This window comes from Peromyscus californicus, unplaced genomic scaffold (assembly GCF_007827085.1).
Source record: "Peromyscus californicus insignis strain IS unplaced genomic scaffold, ASM782708v3 Scaffold_3__1_contigs__length_106647218, whole genome shotgun sequence".
In the NCBI taxonomy this organism is placed as follows: Eukaryota; Metazoa; Chordata; class Mammalia; order Rodentia; family Cricetidae; genus Peromyscus; species Peromyscus californicus.
The window spans coordinates 16860652-16887196 of NW_026294551.1; the positions used below are offsets into that span (position 1 = coordinate 16860652).

The window sequence follows — 26545 nt, forward strand, 5'->3', positions numbered from 1 at the left end:
AGATAGGTAGATCTCTGGCCAGTAAGCATAGCTTATCAGTGTGCTACAGTTTCAGTGAGAAACCCTGATTGAAAATAAGATGAAAGGCAACTAAGGAAGATGTGTGTGTCTGATGCTTGTGGAGGCCAGAAGACGGCATCAGATAACCTGGAACTGGAGTTACAGACAATTGTTAGCTGCCATGTGGGTGATGGGAATTGGACCTAAGTCCTTTAGAAAAACAGCAAGTGCTCTTAAGAACTGAATCATTTCTGTAGCCTTTCAAATTATCTTTTGATATTATCTAAAACTTTTCCTATATATAAAAGCAAGAAGCAAGCCTAGACTATGTATTTTTCCCAGTCTTGCATTGTACCAGTGATAAAAGCACATTTACACAGCACTCTACAGTGCTGAGGAAGTTATTATACTCGATTTAGTTACAGCTTCTTGGAAATAACTCAGAATCAATCTGCCTTAATAAACCAACAGACACAACCTTTTCCCTGGTTGGATTCTTATTTCTCAAATAATTGTCTTATTCTCATTTATAGCTATGTCTTTCTTATATAATTAATTTTTCCATCCCAAGATGTATGTATGTTAACAATCTTTGAAGAAAAATAGTAAGTAAATATGCTCTTCCTTCAAGGGAAGAACAAAAGGGGTAGGTGACATATACTAAAGGATGGAGGTCAATACAGTATTTTGCTTGGAGGCTGGCAAAATCTTTAGTAGTAAGGGTGACTGCTGCCAAGCCTGAGGACCTGAGCTCAATGCCTGGAATTCGCAACTCTCATATATTATCTTCTGACCTAGACACTTGAGTACACACATAATAAATAAATGTAATACAGTATTAAAATATTTTTATTGGCTTAGAAATATAGCACAGTGGCAGAATGCTTGCTTAGCATTCATGATACCCTGGTTTTCATCTCTAGTACTGCCAAAGGTGGAGGGAGACAACTTTTGATTTAATGCTATACCTAGTAAATGATAAAACATATCATAAACCTTATCAAAGAACTGAGTGGCAGCACACCTTCCAGGCTTATGTTAAAAGTCTCGGGCTTTCACACACCATAGAGCATTTTGTACTTCAAATGAATACCTATGGAGGAATTAAGGTAACTGCGTATTAAGGAAGAACAGTTTTGAATATATGGAACCCATTTGGATAGAAAAATCTAGCCTACACAACAAGTGGCATTTGTGTCTTTTAAATTCTAGAGTTATAATTGCTCTGCCTTTAGGTCAGTTCTAACATTTATAAGGCCATCCACTACTCAATACTCCTGATTTATTTATTAGTGCTATCCTTCAACTCTTAAGTCAGTTTAAACAAACAAACCAACCTGGAACTCACTATGTAGATGGGGCTGGCCTTACAGTGATCCTCCATCAGCTTCCTAAGAGCTGAGATTAAAGTCCGAGTCACTGAGGCTAAAGATGGCACAGTGGTTAAGAACATTGGCTGTTCTTCCCAACAACCTGAGTTCAATTCCCAGCATGTATATAGCTACTCACAGCTGCCTGTGATGCCCTCTTCTGGCCTCATTGGGAACAGCACACCATGTGTTGCACAGAAAAACATGCAGGCAAAACACCTATCACATAAGATAAAATGTGTGAGCTACCTCCACACCAGCTACTTTAGTATTTTTAGGGATCTGAAGACTCACTGTAAATAACTACTTTATCTTCCTTTAGTCTTGTCTCTTAACTCTGATTCTAATCTTCACCCTGGGACTAGAGGCTAAAAATAGTTCCCAGGCTTGGGTTCTGTTTCAGTAATTTTCCAGTTTAGAGCCCTACCTTCTCTGCCTCCTCCTCTTTTTTTTTTTTTAAGAAATGAGACTTTTATTTTTTAACTTGAACTCATTTCAGACTTACAGAAATATTGTAAAAGTAGTACACAGAGCTTCCATTTATTCCTTATAATATTTTATATAATCATAATTTTAAAAGCCAGCAAATTAACATATAATAATTTTACCTTAAAATCTAAATAACACTTAGTAATCTTACCTAAAGACATCACTCAAATTTAAGATCCTTTCCTATTCAAAACTCATCAGGGACTCCACATAGCAATCTAAATAACACTTAGTAATCTTACCTAAAGACATCACTCAAATTTAAGATCCTTTCCTATTCAAAACTCATCAGGGACTCCACATAGCATATTTCTCTTTAGTCTCCTTTTATCTGTAAGAGATCTTTAGTCATTTTTCACAACTTTGATGTTTTCAAATATTGACTAGTTATTTTGTTCAATGTCTCTCAGTTTGGGGTTGTCTGATGATCTGAGACCTTTTCTTGGAAGAACACCACAAAAGCAGTGTTGTGTCCTTGATGAGTCAATGTTTGTATGTCTTGTTATTGGTGAGACTGATCTGCTTTGCTTGGTTGAAGTTAAGATTCTGCAACTGTTAATTTGCTATCTTTCTTTTTGTGGTTAAAGATACCTTAGAAGAGAGAATTATGTAAGTCATATTTCTCTCTACATACTTGCCCATTAACTTTGCTCTCTACCAGTGGATCTCTTCTGCAGCAATGATTATCATGATGCTTGATGATTTTCAATTTCCCTTTTTCTATATTTGTTATTTGGAATCCCACTGGATTTATATGAACTGGGGATACAGTGGATAACATCTAAGCACTGACTTATTCTAGTGTAAGAGGCAGATTAAAAACAAACAAACAGGGCTGGAGAGATGGCTCAGAGGTTAAGAGCACTGACTGCTCTTCCAGAGGTCCTGAGTTCAATTCCCAGCACCCATATGGTGGCTCACAACCATCTGTAATGAGATGGCACCCTCTTCTGTATACATAATAAATAAATAAATCTTAAAAAAAAACAAACAACAAACACTGAAGCTGACAAATATATATTTAGGTTGTTTTCCCCGTATTTGTATCAGGAATGTAGAAGAAATCTAGGTCAGTATTAATTTGAGAAGATAAAGTCCCTAGACACATGAAAACATTATTTATAGGTTACTTGCTGCTTGACTTGGGTCTCATTGTCCTCAGTGTTCTCTTTAAGAACACGTACACCAATACTAATCAAACTTCACACCACTGTTTTGTATATATATATTCCCTCCCTCCCTTTACCCTTCCCTATGTGTTGTTTAACATGTCCATATTACGTTCAACTTGCTTAATGTTACCAGACTGCCAAAATAATGGCTGCTTTTGCTTTCAACTTTAACAGTAGCAACACCACTTCCAAGAACCAAGATCATTTGACATTTTTCTTATGTAGTACAGGAACGGCAAGCAACACTGAGTTCTTTCTTACATAAAAATTCTTTTTTGGGAAAAAACTCAGCTTTTGTTTCTTTATGACACATCTTAAAAGTAGTTGGTTTCTTTAATTAGCTGATTTCATATGCATTATCTTCTTAAAGATTAAACATTGTCATGGTAAGAGCTGCTAGTCATATAGAAACCCTTTTTTTTTTTTAAAAGTATAACTCAGCAAAATCATTGAAAGGTGGGACTTCATCATAATTTTTTTTTACTTTGAAGGCACATTCAATGACTGATAGATTTTTCCAAAAGAATACTCAGCAAAGATCCTTCTTGTCACTAGAAAAATAGCAGTGGTTACAGGCACAGGTTCTTGAGCACCTGTCCTATCTTTTACAGAATGAAGACAATGATAATATTCTTTTTTTTTTTTTTTTGGTTTTTCGAGACAGGGTTTCTCTGTGTAGCTTTGCGCCTTTCCTGGAACTCACTTGGTAGTCCAGGCTGGCCTCGAACTCACAGAGATCCGCCTGGCTCTGCCTCCCGAGCGCTGGGATTAAAGGCGTGCGCCACCACCGCCCGGCAATGATAATATTCTTAAAGAGGTACACACAGGCTCTGAATCCTAGCTCTGTTATCGATTAACAGCATAGCTTTGGAAAAATAATCACTGGAGCCAGCGTTTTCTCCATATAACATAGAGATAATAATGACTACCATATAGGGTTAAGATACATGGGGTTAAAAAAAAAGCAAACACATTCCAAATAGTTTAGAGTCTCCACACTTATTACAACTTCACTAAACAGGAGCCAATGTTGCTATTAACCCATCCCATAGGCAAATTTATATACACAAGAAAGACCCTGAATGACTCGTGGTGCCTCCCCACTGACTATGCTCAGAACACAGCAATGCTTAACTGAAGACACAACCAATAGGTGCTGATCTAGCAAAAGCAGCTACAATCCAAGTGTAGTGTTTCTTCAGTGTACAAGACTGTTTTAAAGTTCTGACCAACTCTTTAGTGGCTCCCACTAATTAGCACAAGAAGCAGCAAGAGCACTATGAACTGCCAGTGGTAATTACTGATATTGAGGAATTGACATCAAGGACTCTCAAATCAAGAGGCTTTTGATATATATTTTTTGAAATATTGACTTGAGAATCTCATTTAAAAGTCAGATGTCCACTTACTGGTTTGTTAGGGTGAGAAGCAAGGCTGCTGGCTTCTGCTCTGTGCTCCCACAGCACAAGTTTCTATAGCCGAACTGTAATGTGGCACAATTACTAGGATAATACTCATTTTTCAACTAGGAGCCATTTCTTATACAATGTTTAGCATAAACTTAAACATGCTGAAGCCTCACATGCAAAATTTATTTGTATGTTGCTCTTAGAATTCTAAAATTTATTTTTGAACTAAATGTAAATAGTCATCGATTTCCAACTTAAACAATATTTAGCATTTTTTTCAGTATTAAAGATAAACATCAAGTCTAAGGAGAAACTTATTGTATAATGTTTAATAAAAAATTAAAAACATCCTATTTCAAGGTATAAACAGACTCATTTACATTTTGTTTAAAGGTGACACAATCATGAAATTTAGAATGTGATCACTTCTTCAGAAAGGATAAACAGTCACAAATATCCTACTTACTATACTTAAAACTTTTCAAATATGGAAAATAAGTATCTTGGGATTTCTTTCCTTGGTGAAAGAGGGAGTAAGCCGTAACAAAGAGGAGAGATAGAATATCTTTTATTTTCTTAGCACCCACCACCACCTGATGTCTTATGTATTTACTTGAGTATTGTCTTTCTCTTATCATAGAATGTAGGCTATACAAGGCAGAGACCATTTGTGTTGTGTGACTCAGTTCTGGATTACTGAATATGGGTTCCAAGCACACATTCTAAGTGAATAACTGGATGCTATTCTGGGACCTCTTCAATATTTATCTATTTCTGTATTTATTTAAATTACTCTAAAGAAGAAGCTGGACCCATATTTATTTTTTTTTTTTTTTGGTTTTTTTTTTTTTTTCGAGACAGGGTTTCTCTGTGTAGCTTTGCGCCTTTCCTGGAACTCACTTGGTAGCCCAGGCTGGCCTTGAACTCACAGAGATCCGCCTGGCTCTGCCTCCCGAGTGCTGGAATTAAAGGCGTGCGCCACCACCGCCCGGCTAGGACCCATATTTATAAGCAGAGATGTTTCCTACTGTTACACCGAGCTGACAATGAATATGAGGCAAACCTGGGGCTTTTCTGGAAGTCTGTCTAAATGTGTACTTACTAATGGGAATGATTACACCCTACCCACCCCATGGAGTTTCACTCTGTAGCGTAGGCTGGAACCCACTGTCATTCAGTCTTTCCTAAAATTCCTAGAGGCCCTGCTACCTCAGTCTCCTAAGTACTGAGATTGAGTCACCACACCTCACTTAGAATGGATTTCTATGAGGAAATCTGAAACTGGCAATATTATAGACCATCTGTAAAACTTCAGAAAAGCATAAGAATTAAAAGTACCAGGTACTCTGGAGGATGAAGGTGAGGAAGAGAACCCAGACCAGAAATTTCTTCCCAGCATCTAGAGAAGAGATGTTTATTGACTAGAGACACTGGGAGAATCTAAACTTAGGGATATCCAAAACAGGGCAAAGTAGAGAGGCTGGTGCAGAGTTGAAAACAAGGGCCTTCAGTAAAATTTGCACAGTGACTATTGGAATGCCAGCCTTATTCTGACCAGCTCTGGAATGTGGGTATTCAGTATACATATTTTCCAGGTAAAAGGCAAGAGAATTCTTTGTGAAAGGATGTGAAAAATTTAAGAAAGAAATTCCCTAAAACGTATGGACACCGATTTCTGGGTACTTCCAATAAAGAATGAATCCTCTAAATGCCCTTTGTATACCCAAGCAAACTTGGACACATGAGATCTCTCTCCCTCTTCCTTTCCTTCCCAACACCTTCCCCCCCACCCCCCACCCCCGGGTGGTGGAGGGAGAGGGAAGGAAGGAGGGAGAGGGAAGGAGAGAGGGAGAGGGGAGAAAGAGAGAGAGAGAGAACACTAGAGGAATAAAATTTAAAAATGCTTTATAAACAATGGAAATGCAGAAAAAGAAAAAAACTATTTGATATTAAAATTATGATAGCCAAAAATGTGTTTTTTTTTTTTTTTAAATGAAAGGGTTGGAAGATAATGTTGAAGAACTCTATCAAAAGGGACTGGGGATGTATAGTTTCTGAGGGTTGATGGGTTGGGTAAAGAAGTCAACTGAGTTTTGAGCATTATTTGCTTTTCTATGTACATATGTTATTTTGAGAAAGATAGGAAATTTAAATTAAAAATATTATGGACTAGATGGTATAGTAAGAGGATTTGTGAGCCAGTAATAAAAATGAAAACTATTGTTTACTTATATGGTGACTTTGGCTAAACCATCTAACACTCTTACCTAACTCATTAGAAGACTTTGCTTCTATGTCTTGAAGGTTCTCATCCCATCATAGTATTTTTGTTTTTTGAACAGAAAACCAAAAACAAACAAAAGTACAAAGAGAAGCTTTTCTTCATATTCTCATGAATATTTTACATATTTTTGTTTATTTCTGCCAAGAGTTCCCTATCTTTGCTTTAGTGCTAAAACGGAACTAGAAGGTCCCCAACTTGGGAATCCTATTGTACCTGTGAGGCAAGTCTTCGCATGGCCTCCTCCTGCCGTCTGCGCATTTCTGGAGTTCCTGGGCAGCTTCCACTGGTAATAGAGGAATGGGCTGAAGGCGGCTGGGTGAGTGGTAGCTCTCTGTTGGCGTCTACATCTGAATTAAAAAGAAGAGATGTTTAATCAGAGAATCATAAAACTCTACATTGGTGGTTCTCAACCTTCCTAATGCTGTGACTCTTTAATACAGTTCCTCATGTTCTGGTGACCTCCAACCATAAAATTATTTTGTTGCTACTTCATAACTATAATTTTGCTACTGTTATGAATCATAATATAAATATCTGATACATAGGATATCTGTTATATGGGTCGTGACCCACAGGTTGAGAACCACTGCTCTAGACTAAAGGCATATTGAATTCCATATTGTTCTATGACCCAGCAATTCCATTCCTAACTATATACCCAAGTGAAGTTCAAAACACATGTCTAAATAGAAACTTGCACATCAACGTCCAGAGAAGCATAATTTATAATAGACAGAAAGTAAAAACAAGTCAGATGTCCATCAATTAATGAATGGATAAATATGTTACCTCCATACAATGGACTACTACTTGATGATGAAAGAGTTACACACACATGCTACAATAGAGATGACACCTTATCAGCCCCCCAAATCTCAAGTATGTGCTTCTATTTATATAAAATGTTCATTCAGATGGGGAAATCTGTACCGATAGGTAAAGTAGGGGTTTTCTGGGGTAGGAGATAGGGAGTCTGAAGGAAAGTAGGGATTTATTGCTGAAAGATACAACTTTCTTTTAGTGGGATCAAATGTTCTAAAATTAGGCTGTGGTGACTGTAATACAACCTTTGGATATATTAAAAATTCAGAACTGAGCATTTCATTTTATTTTGAGATAGAACATTACTATGTAGGCAGATTTCATTATGTATACAGTATAGGCTCACACAGAACTTAACATCAATCGTCCTGCTTTAGTTCCGTGTGTCCTGGGATTACAGCTACGATACACCATGCTCATTTTATCTATCTATCTATCTATCTATCTATCTATCTATCTATCTATCTATCTACCTACCTACCTACCTACCTACCTACCTACCTACCTACCTACCTACCTACCATCTATCATCCATCCATCTATCTATCTATGGCTGATCCTCACTTTGCTACTAGGACTGGCCTCAAACTCTTCCTTGATCTTCCTGCTCTGCCTCCTGAGTGCTGGGATTACAAGTGTACACTATGCCCAGCTGGGAATTGAGCATTTTAAGTGGGTAAAATAAGATTTAAAAAAGAGAAGAAACTTTAAGACTTTTCACTGGTTCTTGCTAGTGGTAAGACATATCTTTGGATTAAACAAAGAAACTAGACTTCTAAATCACAGAACTGGAATATAACATACAAAGGCTGTTTAAAACATGGTAATGGCCGGGTGGTGGTGGTGCACGCCTTTAATGCCAGCACTTGGGAGGCAGAGCCAGACAAATCTCTGTGAGTTCGAGGTCTGCCTGGGCTACCAAGTGAGTTCCAGGAAAGGCACAAAGCTACACAGAGAAACCCTGTCTCGAAAAACCAAAAACAAAAAAACAAACAAACAAAAAACCATGGTAATGTTATGCTGCCACTGAAAACTACATGGAAACCAAGCTTCAAGTGGTGCAAGTAATAAAGTATTAGAAAATGAAAAAAGGAAAATGCACTATCTATTAGAAATGACAGGACCAAATAGATAAGAAAATATTTTAAAAACAGGAACAAAAATAAACTATTTGCAGTTATGGGATGGCCAAAAGCTGTAAGAAGGAATAGAAGAAAATATTATCATTTAACTTTGCACCAGTAAAAGTGAATTTATATTTCTTCCACTCTATTGTGGGGAAATAGACCTCTTGGTCACCCTGCAATACCTGCAGGGGTGAGGGTACAAAAAAATGGCAGTGAGGCAGGTCTGAAGAACGTGTGACACTTTGAGTTAAAGTTCAGTGACTGTATTACACTTGCTGATTCTAATGCTGCCCATGGCTCTATGCTCCCTTGTTTGGAATTTGATTTTTGAGTAATTACTGTCTAAATACTCTGTCCTCTGGCTATTCTTTTTTTGTCTGAGTGGCTTACTTTCTGTTTGGCACACAGAAAACAGTAGAAATAGAAGTTAACAGATAAGCACAAGTCAGTGTACTCAGCAAACTAGCAAAATAGATTCCTGAAATGAGCAGAGTAGAAATTACTTAACTGAGTAGCTGTTTGGAGGTTTGGCAGTTGCTGACAAATGTCAAATCCAGGTAACTACACTGGGACCTCCAATGATAGGAAAATAGTCATGTATCAGGCAGAACTTCCCTATCTACCATATTGAGTAAGTCTGTAGTGGACGCAATAATGTCTGAATTATACAACAGTCTATTTTCACAAAATGTTTTTGTTCTCTGTGTGTGAGGGGGGGTGATAAAGGCAGAGAATGGTGGGGGAGTCATACCTGTGAAAGTAGGCGGAAAGCAGGATGACAGGCTAGTGTCTGCCTTGACAGTTTTTCTCTACCTTCTAAGGGAAATGACAAGGAGGGGGTGGGCTGTGGAGCTGAGTGTGGGGGAAGGAGAGCTATGCAGTAAAGTACTGCAGGCTACACTGCTCACATCTTTTGCAGCAGTACTGCTCAGTGTGGAGGAGGCAGAAGAAAGAACAACAGATGACACACAGAGATAAGTCAAAAGCTCTGTCACTTTCCAGTTTTTCATTATTACTACAACTGTATCGTGGCATCACTGCCCGAGGGTTCAGAAAGCCAGTGGGATTCCACATAAGCCTACACAAGTTTAATGTATGTTAAACTGTAGAAAATTAGGCCAAGCCTCTGATATTATTCTTTTTCCTTAACCAAAGAACTTCTGCTGATTTGGGTAATATTTTATATTTCAGCTCATATAGTAACAGATTTAAGTTGAAGAATCGTTTGCAGGCTGGAGAGATGGGTAGGTGGTTAAGAGCTCTTCCTGCTCTTGCAAAAGCAGGACAGGACCCAGGATCAATCTAGCACCCACATGACAGTTCACAACCATCTGTAACTCCAGTTCCAGAGGATATGATGCCCTCGTCTGACCTTTGTAGGTATGAAGCACACGTGATGCACATACACATTAAACATTAAACACACATTAAAATATATAAATCTTAATTTTTAAGTTACAAAATAAAATAAAATAAAAATAGCTTGCATCCTATCAGTCCAGTATCCTTGACTCTTTTTTAAACAAACACAAGTTCTTTGAGGATGGTAGAGGCAGAAGGTAGTTTGATCACCAACAGATTATGAGAACAAATATTTTTCATAAAGCAATGTGGGCTCTGTGTAGCTCTGACAGAGATAGCGACATCTACTCTATATTCTCCTACTCCCTTTTCAAGTTTTGAAAGTTAACTAAAGGGTCAGATCTACAGCACCAACAGTGGAGATGATCTTATAAATAAAGAGTATTTCATTGTTTTTGGAGATTCCCAAGAGATAACAGGCAACAGTTATTAGAGAATAACAATAAACTACCTTTGGAAAATCTGCTTTGGAGAGTGTACAGACTGGTTTCTATTTTCTCTTGTTCAGCCAGGTTTATGTGTGGACCCCAGATACTCTGCTTTTAGGCAAAGCAGTTATCCTTGGCTTTGGGAATTTATCTTTTGTTGGGAATGATCCCATCACTGCTATCTGCCACACTGATATACTGAGGAGTCAGAGAAAGTGTTAGCCATCCAGTTTTCTTTCTGGTACACTCAAATAGCTTAACTCCTGGCCTACTCAGATAAGCAGTAGTATGGTGTGATAGATATTTAAGCACTCGAAGGAAATCCTGGAATAGGTGTGGAAATTCACTTCCAACCATGAAAACATGTTCTTTGACTCTACATTTCAGCATAGAAGCTATTTTTAAAACTCCTCTTCTTCATTATCATTATTATTTGCTGTATAAAGGACTGAACTCCATTTCAGGCATGCTAAGCAAGTACGCTGTCACTGAGCTACATCGTTATCCTTAAAGCAGTTCTCAATTAGCTAGTCATACTTCTTCAGTTGCAAATGATAAAACTGAGATCCAAAGAATTAATGCAAATTTAAAGAGACAAAGTACTTTATTATAAGCAATTTGAATGCTGTGGCACAATCCCAAGTTCTTGACTCTCACAATATGATGTCAGTCTACCTTAGAAACAATTCATTTAGGAACATGAGCAAGGTATTCCTCTTAAGATAAGAGTTCACCATATAATCTTACTCAGCAAGCTTTCTGTTTAGATACCAGGTCTTTTTACATGTTAGGTATTCTTAAGTGTACCAGAGACAATCATCTCTTTGATATAGAGCCTGCTAAGCAATTTCAAAAGTTAAAAGATTTGGAAGATATTCAGTGAGTTCCTGTTAGATTTCTAGACCCTGTGACTACTACAGTTTCACACAAACCATTTCCAGTGTTTGTTATATGAAGTGTGTGGTGGACTGTATGATTAATTTGGATCAGTAGAGCAAGTCCTTCCTTTTCTGTTCTAAAACAATCAAGGAGAGGCAGATTGGTTTATACAGGAAGAACTATTACACACATCCATTTTCTTTCTTTCCCCAAATGAGTTTTACCATAAGAAAAGGCAGCTGAGGAAAGGGGGAGAGAATGGCTTCTGAAACCAGGCTTCTTTGCTTCCCTATATAATGGCTGTAAAAACCTGGAGTCTCAGATCACTTATCTGTGAAATGAAGACAACAGGAACTATCTAACTGAGTTGATAAATGATTCAATGAATTAAAATTTGTAAACACTTGAAGATTATGTGGTACATAGCTATGTGAGTGTTTTACAAACAAGTAATCAAGATCCCAGTGGTGACCATTAAGCTTGTAATGAAAGGAACCTGACTACACATGAGAACTTTGCAACCTTCCACAAGGAAGAAGGAAAAACCCTTCAAGGACACAGAAGAGCTCAAGTTCAAACAGTGTGGCACTGACATCAGTTGCAAAGAAATGAAGGCTACAAACAGATTGTGTTGTCACTTAACAAGAAGTGGGCACAGGTTGAGCAACCTCTGACAGTGACAGATACAAATGACTCTACAGGAAATTGCTGGAGTCATTATCCAAAAGATTAACCAACAGGTAAGCATCATGCATTTATTCCACAAAAAGGTTTTTCCTGCTACACTTTGGTGACTATTCCATGTGTGGGCTAGATATACACAGAGTATTATGCTCTTTCTCTGAACTTTGAATTAATGATCTTCATACAGTTCAGGTTTCACAGATTAGGAATAAAAGGATATGTGGTCTAATACAAAAATGTCAGAAAATATTTTAGGGACACAAAGAAGGGAGAATTTTTTTTCTTTTCTTTTTAAGGAAGGAATACTTACGTTTGGGGGAGGCATGTGGGCTATCAGAGGCGATCTGTCTCATCCGTGTACCATGGCAGCTGAGGGCCACAAGTCTGGAGATGATGGCAGTTTTGCCAAACCCAATATTTCCCACAATCACTACTCCTTGGTTCACGTTGGCATTTGAACTCTGAAGCTGAACATCGATTTCATGGAATACCCAATCTCTGCCAACAAACACTGACTCTGTGGTGATGCTGGGCACTTCAAAGAGTAGGGGCTTCAGGGAGATATCTGGAGGTCTGTAAGGTGCAAAGCGAACTGGAAGGAACAATAAGAGACAACAGAATTTAGTTTAAACTTTATCATTGAGAGAAATAGAGGTGGGGAAATAGTTTAAGACTACTAGAGTTACAGTACAATGGTATTAGGGCTTTTCAGGAAATAACAAAACTCTGAAAGTTGGTTCCACAAATAAACAATGAAGATATGCTAGAGCCATTAGATACTCCAGAGGGCAGAACTAAAAAAAAATGGTAAAACACAAATGACTCATTCGTAACAGTAAGAAAATCAGAGCAATCTTAAAAAAATTGTTAAGCAATAGTAAGGCCCCCACACCAGCAATCAGCAGGGATGCAAGAGCAGCGAAAGGATCCTAAGGAGTGCGTCTGGACTTGGGGAGACAATCTTTAAGTGTTGGATGTGAGAAAAGGCAGATGTGGAGCTCCTCAGGAGAGACCTGGGCAACCTGATAGCTCTTTCCGAACCACTAAGTATGTATTTCAATATTTAGTAACCAATATGTGGTTTGAAAATCCAGTATACTATTTGAAAATCAGTCCTATAGAAAAGCAGTGCAAAGTAAATAAGCTTGCTTAGTCCTTAAAAATAAAGAAAAATAAAAAAACGAAAAGACAATGGGAACAGTAAGCTCCTTAGTTCATGACATTTTGTTTTTAATCTAACATTTATCACATTAGTCTGCATGAGTTTACATATACTGCATGTGTACAGGTGCCCTCACAGGGGCCAAAGGGTGTTAGATCCCCTGGAGCTGTAGGTAAAGGTAGTGTGAGCTGCCTGATATGAGAGCTGGGAATTGAACCAGCATTCTCTGCAAAAACAGTAAGCATTCTTAACTGCTGAATCTTACTTCCAGCCCCTAGAGTCTATCTTGTTATTAACATAGTCATAATACATCTTCATAAAACAGAGGTAAAGAATTTGTTGTAGCAGATTATACCTTATATATTTAAAAGTCATGCTTAAATTTCAGAAACACCAGAAAAAGGCTGGGGAAGTGGCTTAGCAATTAAAGAGCACTGGCTGCTCTTCCAGAGGGCCTGGGTTCAGTTCCCAGCACATGGCAGCTCACAACGGCCTATAACTCCAGTTTCAGGAGATATGAGTCCCTTTTCTGGCCTCCATGGCCACCCGCATGCAAGTATTACACACACACACACACACACACACACACACACACACACACACACTAAACCTTAAAAAACCCAGATAATTCACAGAACAATGCAGAAAGCAAACTTTTAAAAATTTTTATCTTTGAAGTGGGGCATGGTGGGAGGTAGAAGCAAAGAGATCTTCATGATGAGTTCAAGGTCAGCATGGTCTACATAGTGAGTTATATAGCTATATATATAACAAGGTTATATAGCGAAACCTCGTCTCAAAACAAAATGAAACAAAAACAAACAAAAATACAAACTAAAGCAAATAATATATACCATTAGAAAAAGTGTGGTTTTAGTACATGATAATATTAAAAATAATTTTTTGGAAAAATTAGTGTTTTCAGTTTTATTGGTAGAATTATTGTCCAATCTTGTAGGCAAATAAATAGTAATATTAGTGAATGCCACTCTGACCTTAAGATTCTGTTTAAGAAATTTACTCTAAAGAAATAATTCGAATCACAAACATACTGACATTCTTGGCAGCATGTATGATATCAGATTATATAGATACTAAAATATTAAATAATACAAATTTTGCATAATTATAAAAGTGTGTATATTTATGATATAAAATAGAATACATATTATTACTACATTTAAAGTATATAGAATGGGAGGTAATACAGACAAACAAAACATAGTCAATGTAATCTTTGATATAATTTTCTAAAAATTAACTTTTTAATATGAGTTTTAGTTATATTAAAAAGAACTAAGGCTTGAACAATGAGGCTACTAAGGTGCCTGCTGCACAAAATGAGGACTTGAGTTTAGACCCCCAATACCCAGGTAAATGCTGGGTGTTGTGGCAGAGCTGGGGAAAAGGAGGCAAGTGAAGCTAATTGGTTAGCCAGTTTAGACAAACTGATGAACTCTGTCTAGGTTCAGTGAGAGACCTTGCCTAAAACAGAACAAAACAGGTGGAGAGTGCTTGAGGAGGATGTGTGGTATTGACTTCTTTCACATGAATGTGCACACATCTACCCCCAAACACAGACACTTTAAAAAGGCCTGAAAATGAACTGCTATTTTCCACATAGGTAGAGGAAGGAAGTATTTCATTTAAAATTAAACAATCACACAATCGGTGAATTGAACAAGCAAGTTTATATTTTTGAGTGTTTTTCTCCAGTAATCAATATGTATACATATGAAAAATACATATTTACTTAATGATTTTTATGTCATTTTAGCTACAGACTGTATATCCCTAGTTAAAAATTTAAAATCTGAAATGACCAAAAATTTGATCTGGTCCTAAACATTTTGGATAAGTTAGATTCTTCAGGATAGGACAGCTATTGGACTAATCTCTGTAACTTGCCATTTAACTATGGTCTGGACATTTAGTATGTGTTTCTTGTTTGATGTTGTTCTTGTTGGTTGGATTTCTATTTTTGTTTATTTACTTCCATTCCCCTCCCATGGACAATACTTGATAATCGTTCCTATTGTACATAGTTTTGTATTAGGTTAGAACTTTCTTATTTAGACAAAAAGGGGAGATTAGTGGGTACCTGTTCCATCTATGACCTTGAGGTACCACCCCTTAGGGTATGGCTTCAGGGCTAGCTTAAGACCAGAGGGCACATACGTCTCTCTCGTGGGCTTGGATGGTGTGGACTGAGTCAGATGGCAGAAGCAGCGTGGGACCGACCTTCCAGGACTCTGTGACGATTTTGCCTTATTCTGTTTAGTGAGTTGTTCTCCCCAATTTATATCCCAATAAACTCCCTAATGTTCCTTAAGCAGACTCCCTTGGATTTCTCATTATAATACTCCTGCTGTATTAGAGGATGACTGAAATGTAAAATTGGCTCTTTCTGCCAGGATGGTCTGAATGTCAGGTGAGCAGATGATTTACACCTCCCTCATGGGCAATGGCTCACTGAAGTGGATCTAATACAAGGATAGCATCACTGAAGAAAGGTAAAGACATCTTGAAGACTTCTCACTGCAGAACTCCTGGAAAGTGCTAAGAATGGAATGCTAAGAATTGTAAAGGGAAGATAAATCTTAAGGTTTTCTAGTTTCAAGTCTAAGAGCTTATGGAAGTGAGAAGAACCCAAATCTTGGTGCAAAATGAGATTTTATCACTGTGTAGAAATAGTTTTCTTACTTTAAAGTTCTTTCTTCTAGCCGGGCGGTGGTGGCGCACGCCTTTAATCCCAGCACTCGGGAGGCAGAGCCAAGTGGATCTCTGTGAGTTCGAGGCCAGCCTAGGCTACCAAGTGAGTTCCAGGAAAAGGTGCAAAGCTACACAGAGAAACCCTGTCTCGAAAAACCAAAAAAAAAAAAAAAAAAAAAAAAAAAGTTCTTTCTTCTAAACAATTGAAGACAAAGTCTCAACATATAGGGAGAAAGAATTAAAACTTGAGATACATTGGAGTATGCTCAAATTTAAATTTTAACTGAAGTAAACAAAACCATCTATTGAATTAATCTCTATAGAAAAATCAAAGTACTGTACCACATTCTGTAGTGGTTATATGGCATTTTTATACCCATCCAAGCACGGCACTGCGTTTGAATTCTACAGAACATCAAAATCTAATAAAACCCTATGCTTGCTTTCTTAATGTTACACAGGCCACTGGGAAGAGGAATATGTATGTGTAGGATTAGGTCAGAATCTACAAGACAAGTTGGCTGAAAATTACTATCATATTAAGGACAGAGATGCTTGTATGAGTTGCCATTAAGTACTTGCTCACATTGGTAAAGGCAGGAGGCTGAAAAGGAGTAGAGTTCACAAGATCTGCATGAACAAAGCAGAGGTGGTAAAAGGACACCTTTCTCATGTGATATTTGTGGCTCTGACTGAGACTAGAATGACTAGTGCCAGCGCTGGACCTGTCGGATGACAAAAAGGACCACAAAGCTCCTTACATACGAGTCTCCAGTACCTCTCTACACACTTCATGGCCTGCAAGGCTCCGGATGGTCTGGACCTTTCCTTCTGGTTCTCCAATCTCCATCTGCTGTTCTGACTACATAGGAAGTTCCTTCTTTGGCTGTTCACCTGGTAAGCTTTTCATTCTTCAGGTTTCACCTTAAATGTTACTTTGATAACTTTGTAGAGTTTATTCCTCTACTTCCATCACTTTCTTTATGCAAAGGCTTGTTTTCTATCAGAGATACAGACTCATTCTATCAATGAATTATCAAAGTACTGTTTTTACTTCCTTTACTCACATTGTAATCTAATGCAAGTTTATTTTTGTTTGCTTTTTCCTTATTTATTCTCATTTCCTTAATTACAGTGTAAGAAGCAGGAGCCATCACTATTTTTAACAGCATATATAGAATCTGAGGTACACAGTAAAGCATCAAGAAATGCTTTCTGAATGAACATTGAAAAGGGGACCCCCTCCAGGGAATTTATTAGAAGGATTGTCACATATTAGGAGAGGAGATCAGTGAAGTGTTTTGTCACTGTACCGGAGCCCACGCATGTCTCCAGAATGTAATTAAAATGAAAGTTCCTGTTATTTAAGAATCAAACTTGCCCTAGCAATCTCAGCCTGTCTCACAACTCTTGAATATTTTTCCTTTCAAAGAGTTCTTATCTCAGTCACCTCTGCTGACTTCTAAGTGTTCCCACTTCCCTCCCTCAGGTTTTCCCTGTTAATTTTTTAGTTTTGGACCTGGCTTCCCCAATTTCACTTACTGCCTCAGGCATCTCATACTGAATATTCTATCAGACAAATTTTTATTACAGTGATTATATTATTCCTTCCAAAATCTCCAATGTCCCTTTTCTGCTATATTAAATCTAAAAATCCTCATCAGATTCTCAGTAATATGTCACTCAATTCCCATACCCCCTTTTTTATTTTGAGACAGAGTCTCTTACTACATAGAGTACAATCCTCCTGCTTCAGTCTCATGTCTGGTTTATACAGTGCTGGAGATCAAACCCATGGCTTTTACACATGTAGGTAAACACTATTAACTGAACTACATCCCCAGTCCTCTTATTTTAGATTAAATCCATTGCTTCCTTTAGCTCATAGTAAATGTTTAATGCAGCTGATTTAAAGTCTTTGCCTGGCTAAGTCTAATGTATCAAATTATTCAGAGCAATTTTTGTCACTTTACTTTTTCTGATAAATGAAATATGTGAAGTTTTTTTGTATGCCTTGTAATTTGAGAACTTGATTTTGAATACTATTATGTGGTAAGAAGGTAGAAATTTTGAGTTCTTCCTTTGAAGGTTTACTGTTGTTCCTTGTTTTGATGCTGTAGTCATTCTTTCATTTGTTGACTTTTCCAAAGTAGCTGTAGTCATTATTTTGAGACAAAGTTTCAACACACTGCTCAGACTGGTCTCAAACTCTTGGGCCCACGTTTCCTGCTTTAGTCTTCCAAGTAGCTGGGACTCCAAGAGCATGTCACTGTGCCTTGCCTTCTCAATCAGTTTGGCAAAGACTATTTTATTTCCTTGTAATCTGGTCCCTAAAGTCTCTGTTCTATCATCCTGGTAGTCAACTGGTAGTCTTAGAGATTCCATCAAATGTTGAAATTCAGTACCATTTTTTTTTTTTAAATTCATCACTCTCCTGGTTAAGTTTTGCTTCAATTCTAGAGAGGTGAAAAGTTGAACAGCTATTTTGTGGGCTTACGGCTCTTTCACTGGATGGAGACTCTTGGAATACCTCCCTTCATCTCTGTCTGGAATGGCACTTGCACCAGTGGCTAACAACTCAGAGGGGTTGTAGGGTATTTGAGTATACCCTCCTAGACAATGGAGGGAGGGAGGGAGAAGGGGAAGGAGCTAGGGCAGAAGAGGGAAAGAGAAAGTGTGAGCTGACTGCCTCAGAACTCCAGAGAAGAAGGAAAAAACACAGAGCTCAGTTGGCATGGTGCACTGCTACAAGCCTTAGGGAGGTAAAAAGGAAGGGAGACCCTTGTTCAAGCCTGCCTCAGAGGTGAGCTCTTCGGATAAGAGAAATCATAGACTTTCACAAAATTCTTGTAATATTTTTATAGATGTTGTCTGTCTATTTAGGACTAGAGACCTAAGTCCACATAACTGATTTCAAAATCTGAATGAAAACCTAATTCTGATGGCAAGATCCAGGCCTTTTCTATTATATTGCATCTTTTCCACAGGATGTGAGCATTACATGGGGATTAATTAGGCTTACTGTTGTTAGTTTCCTAACTTGTCTTGTTCTTGCCTTTAAGAATTATGTTTGGAGGCTGGGAAAATGGATCTGTGGGAAAAGAGCACATGCTGTTCAAACATAAAGACATGAGTTCATATCCTTGGTATGGCTATGCATGCCTGTAAACCCCAGCCCTCCTGAAATGGGTAAGAAGGAGACATGTCTGGCCATAGACTGCATTTCCAGTGAAAACAGTTCCTGAGAGACTGAGCTGCTTTCTAAACAGACTTATCTCTTCAGGTCTAAGATTACTTTACATCTGGTTTCAAAGGAAGCTTTTATGAATGTGATTAATGCTAATTTATAACATGGAATAAGTAGTATTCAATGTAAATCTCCCATTTTAGAGAATAATTCTATTAACTTCTGGCACTGGGCATGATAGCACATGCCTGTAACCTCAGCATTTGGGAGGCAAAGGCAGGAAGATCACTTCAAGTTTGAGGTCAGCCTAGGTTATACAGAGAGTTCCATGTCAATATTGGATATAGAGTAAGACAAAGACAGCATTCTCCTATTGACATAATGCTGCATTAAATCTTACCCTACTGAGAAAGCTTTGACATTTTAAAAAGTTATTTTAAAATTCTTCTAAAAATGTGATCTATTCACAAAAGTCTCAAGAGAAGAACACAGACAAAATTAGACCAGTACCATATGGTAAAACAACTGTAGGCACCAAGAACAGCCAAGAACAGTTTCTGTACCTCAGTACCCTAGGACTTTTGTCAGACTGACATTAAAAGAAAGCCATATTTTTAATGTACCCATATTTTAATGTACTGTGGGGCAGGGAAGTAACGAATATTTGTAATCGAATGTTTCTTTAATTTGAATATCAGCTAGTTTTCAAGAGCTTTTCTATGGTAGAAACCACTGAAATACTCCACTGAGAAGTTACTATCGCAACTACGATGGCGCGAAGAGAGAAAGAAGACTTAGTCAGTACTCTTCAGTAGTAGTATGTGGCTTTTCCACTGTGGGCACCAGACAGTAGTCTCAGGGCAGCAAGAATGCAGAAGACCATCTCACCCCACCTTTAAAAATATTCCAGCAAACTATACTATCTGTAATTTACTTTGAAATTCTCATAGAAAGTCAGGTTGAGTATGATGTGGGTAGATGAAAAGATATATGAAAAAAAACTAAAATCAAGGTGGTGGGTACATAAGCACTTATTAATTTTTAAAAACCATTTACATAGCTGAAAAATTTTCTAATAAAATAATGGAGAGAAAACATTCTAATAAAGCATTCAAATAAGATAAGCTTTGGAAAGAAACTTTTTCAAGGGATATGAGAACCACTCCCTTGGGCTTGTTGGATAGCTCAGTGGCTAAAGGTGCCTGCCATCAAGCCTGATCAGAGTGTAATCCCCAAGGACCCACATGGTAGGAGAGAACTGACTCCCACAAGTTGTACTGGCTTCCAGAGGCACATGCTATGATGCATGTACAGGCCCACATGCACACACACATACACACAAAATTAATAAATAAACATAACCCTCTCCCAAACCATTTCAAATGCAGTCAGTGTGTGCATCTTTTCAATGTAAACTATGCTTGTGTCAACAAATGAACCATTTCTAGGAATGTTCTCTTATGAGCTTGTCACTAATTATAATTATATAGTTAGGTTTATAGAAAAAACCACCTGTTTGAAAAAGCAAGGGTAGACTTTAAAAAAAAAAAGAAAGAAAACCAAATGAACCCAAGATGTTCTGAAGTCAACAAAGCTGCTCGTCCACTGAGAATATAAACAGCTACAGGGGAGAAGAGGTAGAAGGAAAAGGAGGACTCTTGTCTAAATGGCTTGACTAAAGCACACTTATTCATGGAAAATTTCATGAGTCACTGAAAACCAAGTCAGGCATAGGACTGGCAGAAGAAAGACTGCACACAACTGACAGGATCTGGCACACACAAGCACAGCTGTACTAGCTTCCATTCTTCTAGAATGGATACAAAGCCTAGCCTGGAAGCACCCCTGTTCTTCAGACCAAAAGACAGTTTCAGGTTCCTTCTTAGGGTTCATGCCATGCATACAATTCTCTACACAAACACGTTTCAAACAAAATCTGACATTACTAGCAAATACCACACACACACAAGGCTCTTTTATTTAGACAGCATTTTTCTAGGTAGCTCAGGCCTGGCATGGAACTTACAATCCTTCATCAGCCTCCCAAATCCTGGGATTATAGGTGTGAATGTGCTTACACTCAGTTTAGTTAGTCTTTTTAAAAAATTTTTTAAAAACTTTATTATTATTATTATTATTATTATTATTATGTAAGTGTGCATGTGTGCTTATGTGTGAGATTGTGGGTGTGCATGTTCCATGACACACTGGCTCTGGCTTATTTAAAACTTTATTATTATTATGTAAGTGTGCATGTGTGCTTATGTGTGAGATTGTGGGTGTGCATGTTCCATGACACACTGGCTCTGGCTTATTTAAAACTTTATTATTATTATGTAAGTGTGCATGTGTGCTTGTGTGTGAGATTGTGGGTGTGCATGTTCCATGACACACTGGCTCTGGCTTATTTATTCTTAAATATTTAGGGCTGGAGACTACCAAGCTTGACGTTTGATCTCTAGGACCCTCGTGGTGGAAGGAGAGAACTGACTCCACCAGGTTATCCTCCGATATTTGTGTGCACACAAACATACATACAGTCCACAGAATAAAGCTTAAAAAAAAAAGACACACAGAGAAAAATATTTAACCAAGGTAGAGGATCACTTGTCTACTGAGTTTCCACAAGGACTGATTAATTGACAAGAATCAAGTCTTGTTTGTTTTGGGTTCTCTAGAAAAAAACTAATGGAGGCAGGTATTCTTATCTCAGGAAATGAAATTTTGAAGATGTGAAACAATTTGAATCAGACCCTATAAAAACAGTGTAGAGACAATGGTCTAAAATATGTTTATGCTAGATCAATTCTGTTAAAAAATAAATCGATAAAGCAGAAACACCATTTGGATGAGCATGAAAACATGGCAGATTGGGTAAAAGGGTAGACACAAGACTAAGGTGCCTCAGTTTGGATCTGTTACTTGCTGTCTGCGTGACTTTGGGCTAGTCACTTACATTAGCAATTTGTTAGTTTTCTCATCTTCAAGTAAGGTAAACAGTACCACTATGAAGAGTAATTGCAATTGTTTATTACTTTATCTTCCCACATCATGGACCCAAACAGACATTAGTGAAACCATTTAATCATCTCTCTCCCACAGACACTTATTTTAGAAAACAAAAAGGATACCAAGAACATACTGGCTCTTTTCAGGCCTTCTTCCCTTTGAAGTTTCTGCTTTATCTCCCTCCCTTTTTTCTTTGACCACCCAAGTTTTTCTTTCTTTTTTAATTTTGTTTTTGTTTACTGAGACAGGGTTTGTCTGTGTAACAGCCTTGGCTGTCCTGCAACTCCCTTTCTAGACCAGGCTGGCCTCAATCTCACAGAGATCCACCTATCTCTGCCTCCCAAATGCTAGGATTAAAGGTGTGCACCATCACTGCCTGGCCCATTTTTTTTCAAAGAATCCTATTAGCAAGATTCTTTCACAGTAATAACTCAGAGCCTGCCTTCAACCCATGTTACTGTACTGGAATTATTCTGGTTTTTGTCACTGATACCTTTCCATTAAGTAAGTAATTTATTTTCAGTCTTTATCTTTAATCACTGTTAGGATTTCACACTGTTAAACCGATCCCTAACTCTTGATGGGTCTTCCTTTATGGTCACCTCTAAAATACTAAAACCCTTGGTTTATATATTACTGTCCTCCCACCCCAATTTCAACGTGACAGACTGAAGTGTGTCACAGCTTTTTTAAGAGATGATGGTTCCCAGGTTTATGTTTCTATTCTAGACCTCAACCCTAAACTCCTGTGCAACATTTCCCACAATTCATGACTATTATCTGTGTAGCTGTGCATGGTGGTGTAGGCCTGTAGTTCCAGCTATTCTGGGAGGCTCCTTCAAGGCTTTCCTGGGCTAGTGAGTGAGTTTCATGCTGGCCTGACAACTTAATGAGACCCTCTCTTAAAATAAAAAGTGCTTCAGGGTTGCAGCTAGAGCTGGGTGGCTTGACTTGCACACAGGAGGCTCTAGGTTCAATATCCCCAATACTTGGGGAAAAACAAGTCATCTACTTGGATATTTAATAGGAATCACAAAGTTAAGAAATTTCACCAATATTATCTAATTTCCTTAATTTATTCTTGTTTTTCCATTTGTCTCCATAGTTAGTAAAGTATCACCATGTATTTTGGTCTTCTAAGACAAAAACTTGGGACTTATCTAGGATTTCTTCCTGCTGCATCATAATGATTACTAATGGTCACAGTGTTACCAGTTTTTTTTTTTTGTTTGTTTTTTTTTTTGATTTTTCGAGACAGGGTTTCTCTGTTGTTTTGCGCCTTTCCTGGAACTCACTTTGTAGACCAGGCTGGCCTCGAACTCACAGAGATCCTCCTGCCTCTGTCTCCCGAGTGCTGGGATTAAAGGCTTAAAGACAAGGAATTGTGTATCACTATGTAGCTAAGGATGACCCTCTGATCCTCCTGCCTCTGTTTATGTGGTGCTAGGAATCACACCATTGGTCTTACAGGAAAGTGTTTGTTTAAAAACCAATCTAGAATCACTTTTGATTGGAATCTTCATTAAGAGGACAAGGCTCTTCAGAGAACAATAAAAGAAACAAGAAAAACCCAAGTCCTGGAATGATTACTACTTTTTACGTACTTCATCAAAATTAGTACCTTAATATACATAGAAAATATAAAAAGTAATGCCTTGAAAATGAGAAGCATTTGAGAACATAATTATATAACTATGTCAACACAGTTTGAGTTTTGTGTTATTAGATTGCTGGTATTGGAAATGAGATATATTTATTTTTGGATATATCAAAACTAGTTATTTTAATTACTTAAAATTTAAAAGTAAACACGTCTAGGTAAACTTTTATTAATGAAATGGCTATAGCCTCACAAATGAAATTTCCAGTTCTGTAATTTTATTAGTATCTTGGGAAATTATTCCATAAAAATATTTTACACATAAAATTTAATCATTTTAAAGAATTAGAAAATGTTTTGGAAAGACATTAGCCAAGTGAATTTACTGACATTATAGTTACTTCAATTGATTATTTTATACTTTGAGGAAATGATATGAATCTTAATGTGGAGCTGATCCTCGAAGTTTAATTCAGTTGAAAACATCTTTTATAAGATGATGTGGTGTAAAATCTTTCTCAAAGGTTATTTTCCTCTTGCAGTCTAGTAGGAAAACTTCTTAAGCATTAGCTCTTATTTGGGTTTTCTAACTGTAAGATTTAGTAATTTACCAAGTAATACTGGTTTATATAAAAACAGGATCTGTGTGTATGAAGAGCAGCTATAACTTAGTGATTAGTTAAAACAAACAAAACAGAACAAATCAGGAGGACAGCCGGACAACTCAGTGGGTGAAGGTGCATGCTGCTAAGCCTGATGGCCTGAGCTTGCTCCCCAGGACACAGACAGTGAAAGGGGAGAAGTGACTCCTTCAAGTTGTCCTCTGATCTCCACATGCATGCTGCAGCACATGTGCAACCTCCTTATCCTAACAGAAGAAATAAAATGCAATAAAAAATTCAAAAAATCATGGCACAGTCTAGTTTTTATCAGATGTTCAAAGAAATTCAGTTTAAATAGTTAATTTTCAATTTTTAAGGCACTCGACAGAAGACCTGGCTGTTGGAAAAGGGAGCAATCTCATGTAACTAGAACGTACAGTCTACTATCTTAACAGGTACTTGCAGACATTTTGGTGAATGCAAGCTTTCTCTAGCTTTTGAATTTACTTAAGAAGGATATTTAATATTGCTTATAAAAATAATGAACAGTGATAAAAATATTGATGGGAATATTGCCTTGTAAATGTGCTAGTCAGTCAGGCAATAATCAGATAGGAGGACTAAGCAACCCCAGGGCTACACGACTCAGTGGGCTAGTGCAATAGCATTCAGCTTTATGATATGCATCTTAGTCAGCTTCATAAGGAATTCATTGTTTCAGAAATGTGAGGGACTTAAACATGCTGTGATGCGTTGATTTTATTTAATGAAAACTAAACTTACTGCTTGGAAAGCAGGAACTCAAAGCCAAGTTAACTGTTCCAGGGCCAGGTTTACAAAACTGTGCCAATGAACCAGGTAACCATTTGCACACATACCCTCTATCCTAGTGTCTACCAAAGCGGCAATTATCTAAACGGAAAGTCTGCAAATGTATTTATGTAATGAGATTTAGTAAAGGACCTAGGGAAACCAACATGTACCGAGAAATGAAGTTTTAATTAGTAACATGTAATCTCTTCAAGCAAAATAGTATGATTATAATTTAACAACACGCAGGTGAGGGTCTTATCTCTAATAAATTTTTATTAATTTACCACAAGTAGCTACTATTATCTGAAGTCACTATGCTAGAATTTATATTGTGCATTTAATGCCCTGGTTCCCTTTTGATGTTCTATTTATAAGATGTATTACTTCTATCTGAAAAATTATATCTTTTTTCCTTTCAATAGGTAGCAAACATAGTTTCTGTTTTTTCTGTGGCATGAAAGACTTACTTCATTAAGGTGGTCAAAAAAAGTAAGATATTTCAGTGTATTTTTAGCATAACCCTATATTAATACATGGTGACTAAATAAAAAAACAGGACTCTTAAGTAATCATAAAACTTTCAGTTGAAAGTTTCATAAAGTTAACTAAATGTACTATTCTTTAAAGACAGGCTTTAAGGGCAGGCTTGTAGTTATATATACTCTGCACTAGAATACCACCTTTTATGACTACTTCAAAACTTGAGTTTAAGCTTTTAAATAGGCGCTTGCTAGGGATCTACCACCTTGCTGCAAAGGGACCCTTGACAGTGTACTCGTGTGACTTCCTTCTCTCTATTGTTGGGCTGAGTTTCTGGAAACATCAATTTTGGTAGAACAGTTGGTCAGAACAGCTGTATTGAAAAAGAAAAGGGCTTTTCACTAATGAAACCAATGTTAAAATATGTGACTTGAAGATCCAAAAATTCTAGCTCAGGATTACCATAATAACATTTGCGTCAGTAGTCAAAACACATTATTATGATTAAACAATTTAGTTACTGCTAAGGTAATTTTTAAATGAACTCTATTCATAAACCATGCTCATAAACAACTTCTAACATTTAAAATCTCTCAAAATATTCCCTCTTTTGCATTTCTATAAACAGACCATATAATCCTTGAGACCTAACACTCATCTTCAACTACAATGATATTCTCTAAAATGCTTATTAAAGAGTCTGGGGACGCTTGGGGGTTTCCAAGATATGTTTGGTGTCCTTAAAACTGAAGCTGTTCTCATGAAACTAAGATGTTACTTTCCTTTTACTGAGTTAGTTTTTCACAATTAATTGTACAGTGGAATTTTTCACAACTTCTTGATGTTAACATGTAACAAACCATGTTATTTATAAAATGAAAAACATTTATTTTATTTCATGTGCACGAGGACTTTTTTTTGGCCTGCATGTATATGTGTGTGTGTGTGTGTGTG

General features: G+C 37.3%; 1 protein-coding gene across 14 annotated transcripts in view; it reads right to left on the reverse strand.

The window, feature by feature from the left end:
• Positions 1-26545, reverse strand: part of Tanc2 (tetratricopeptide repeat, ankyrin repeat and coiled-coil containing 2) — a 314497-nt gene that overhangs the window by 83124 nt on the left and 204828 nt on the right. For all 14 annotated transcript variants that reach the window (XM_052756540.1, XM_052756535.1, XM_052756531.1 and 11 more), the window contains 2 exons: positions 12337-12618; positions 6938-7071 (listed from right to left, as the gene is read on the reverse strand). In XM_052756540.1, coding sequence (XP_052612500.1) covers positions 6938-7071; positions 12337-12618 — 416 coding nt within the window. The remainder of the gene's footprint in view (positions 1-6937; positions 7072-12336; positions 12619-26545) is intronic.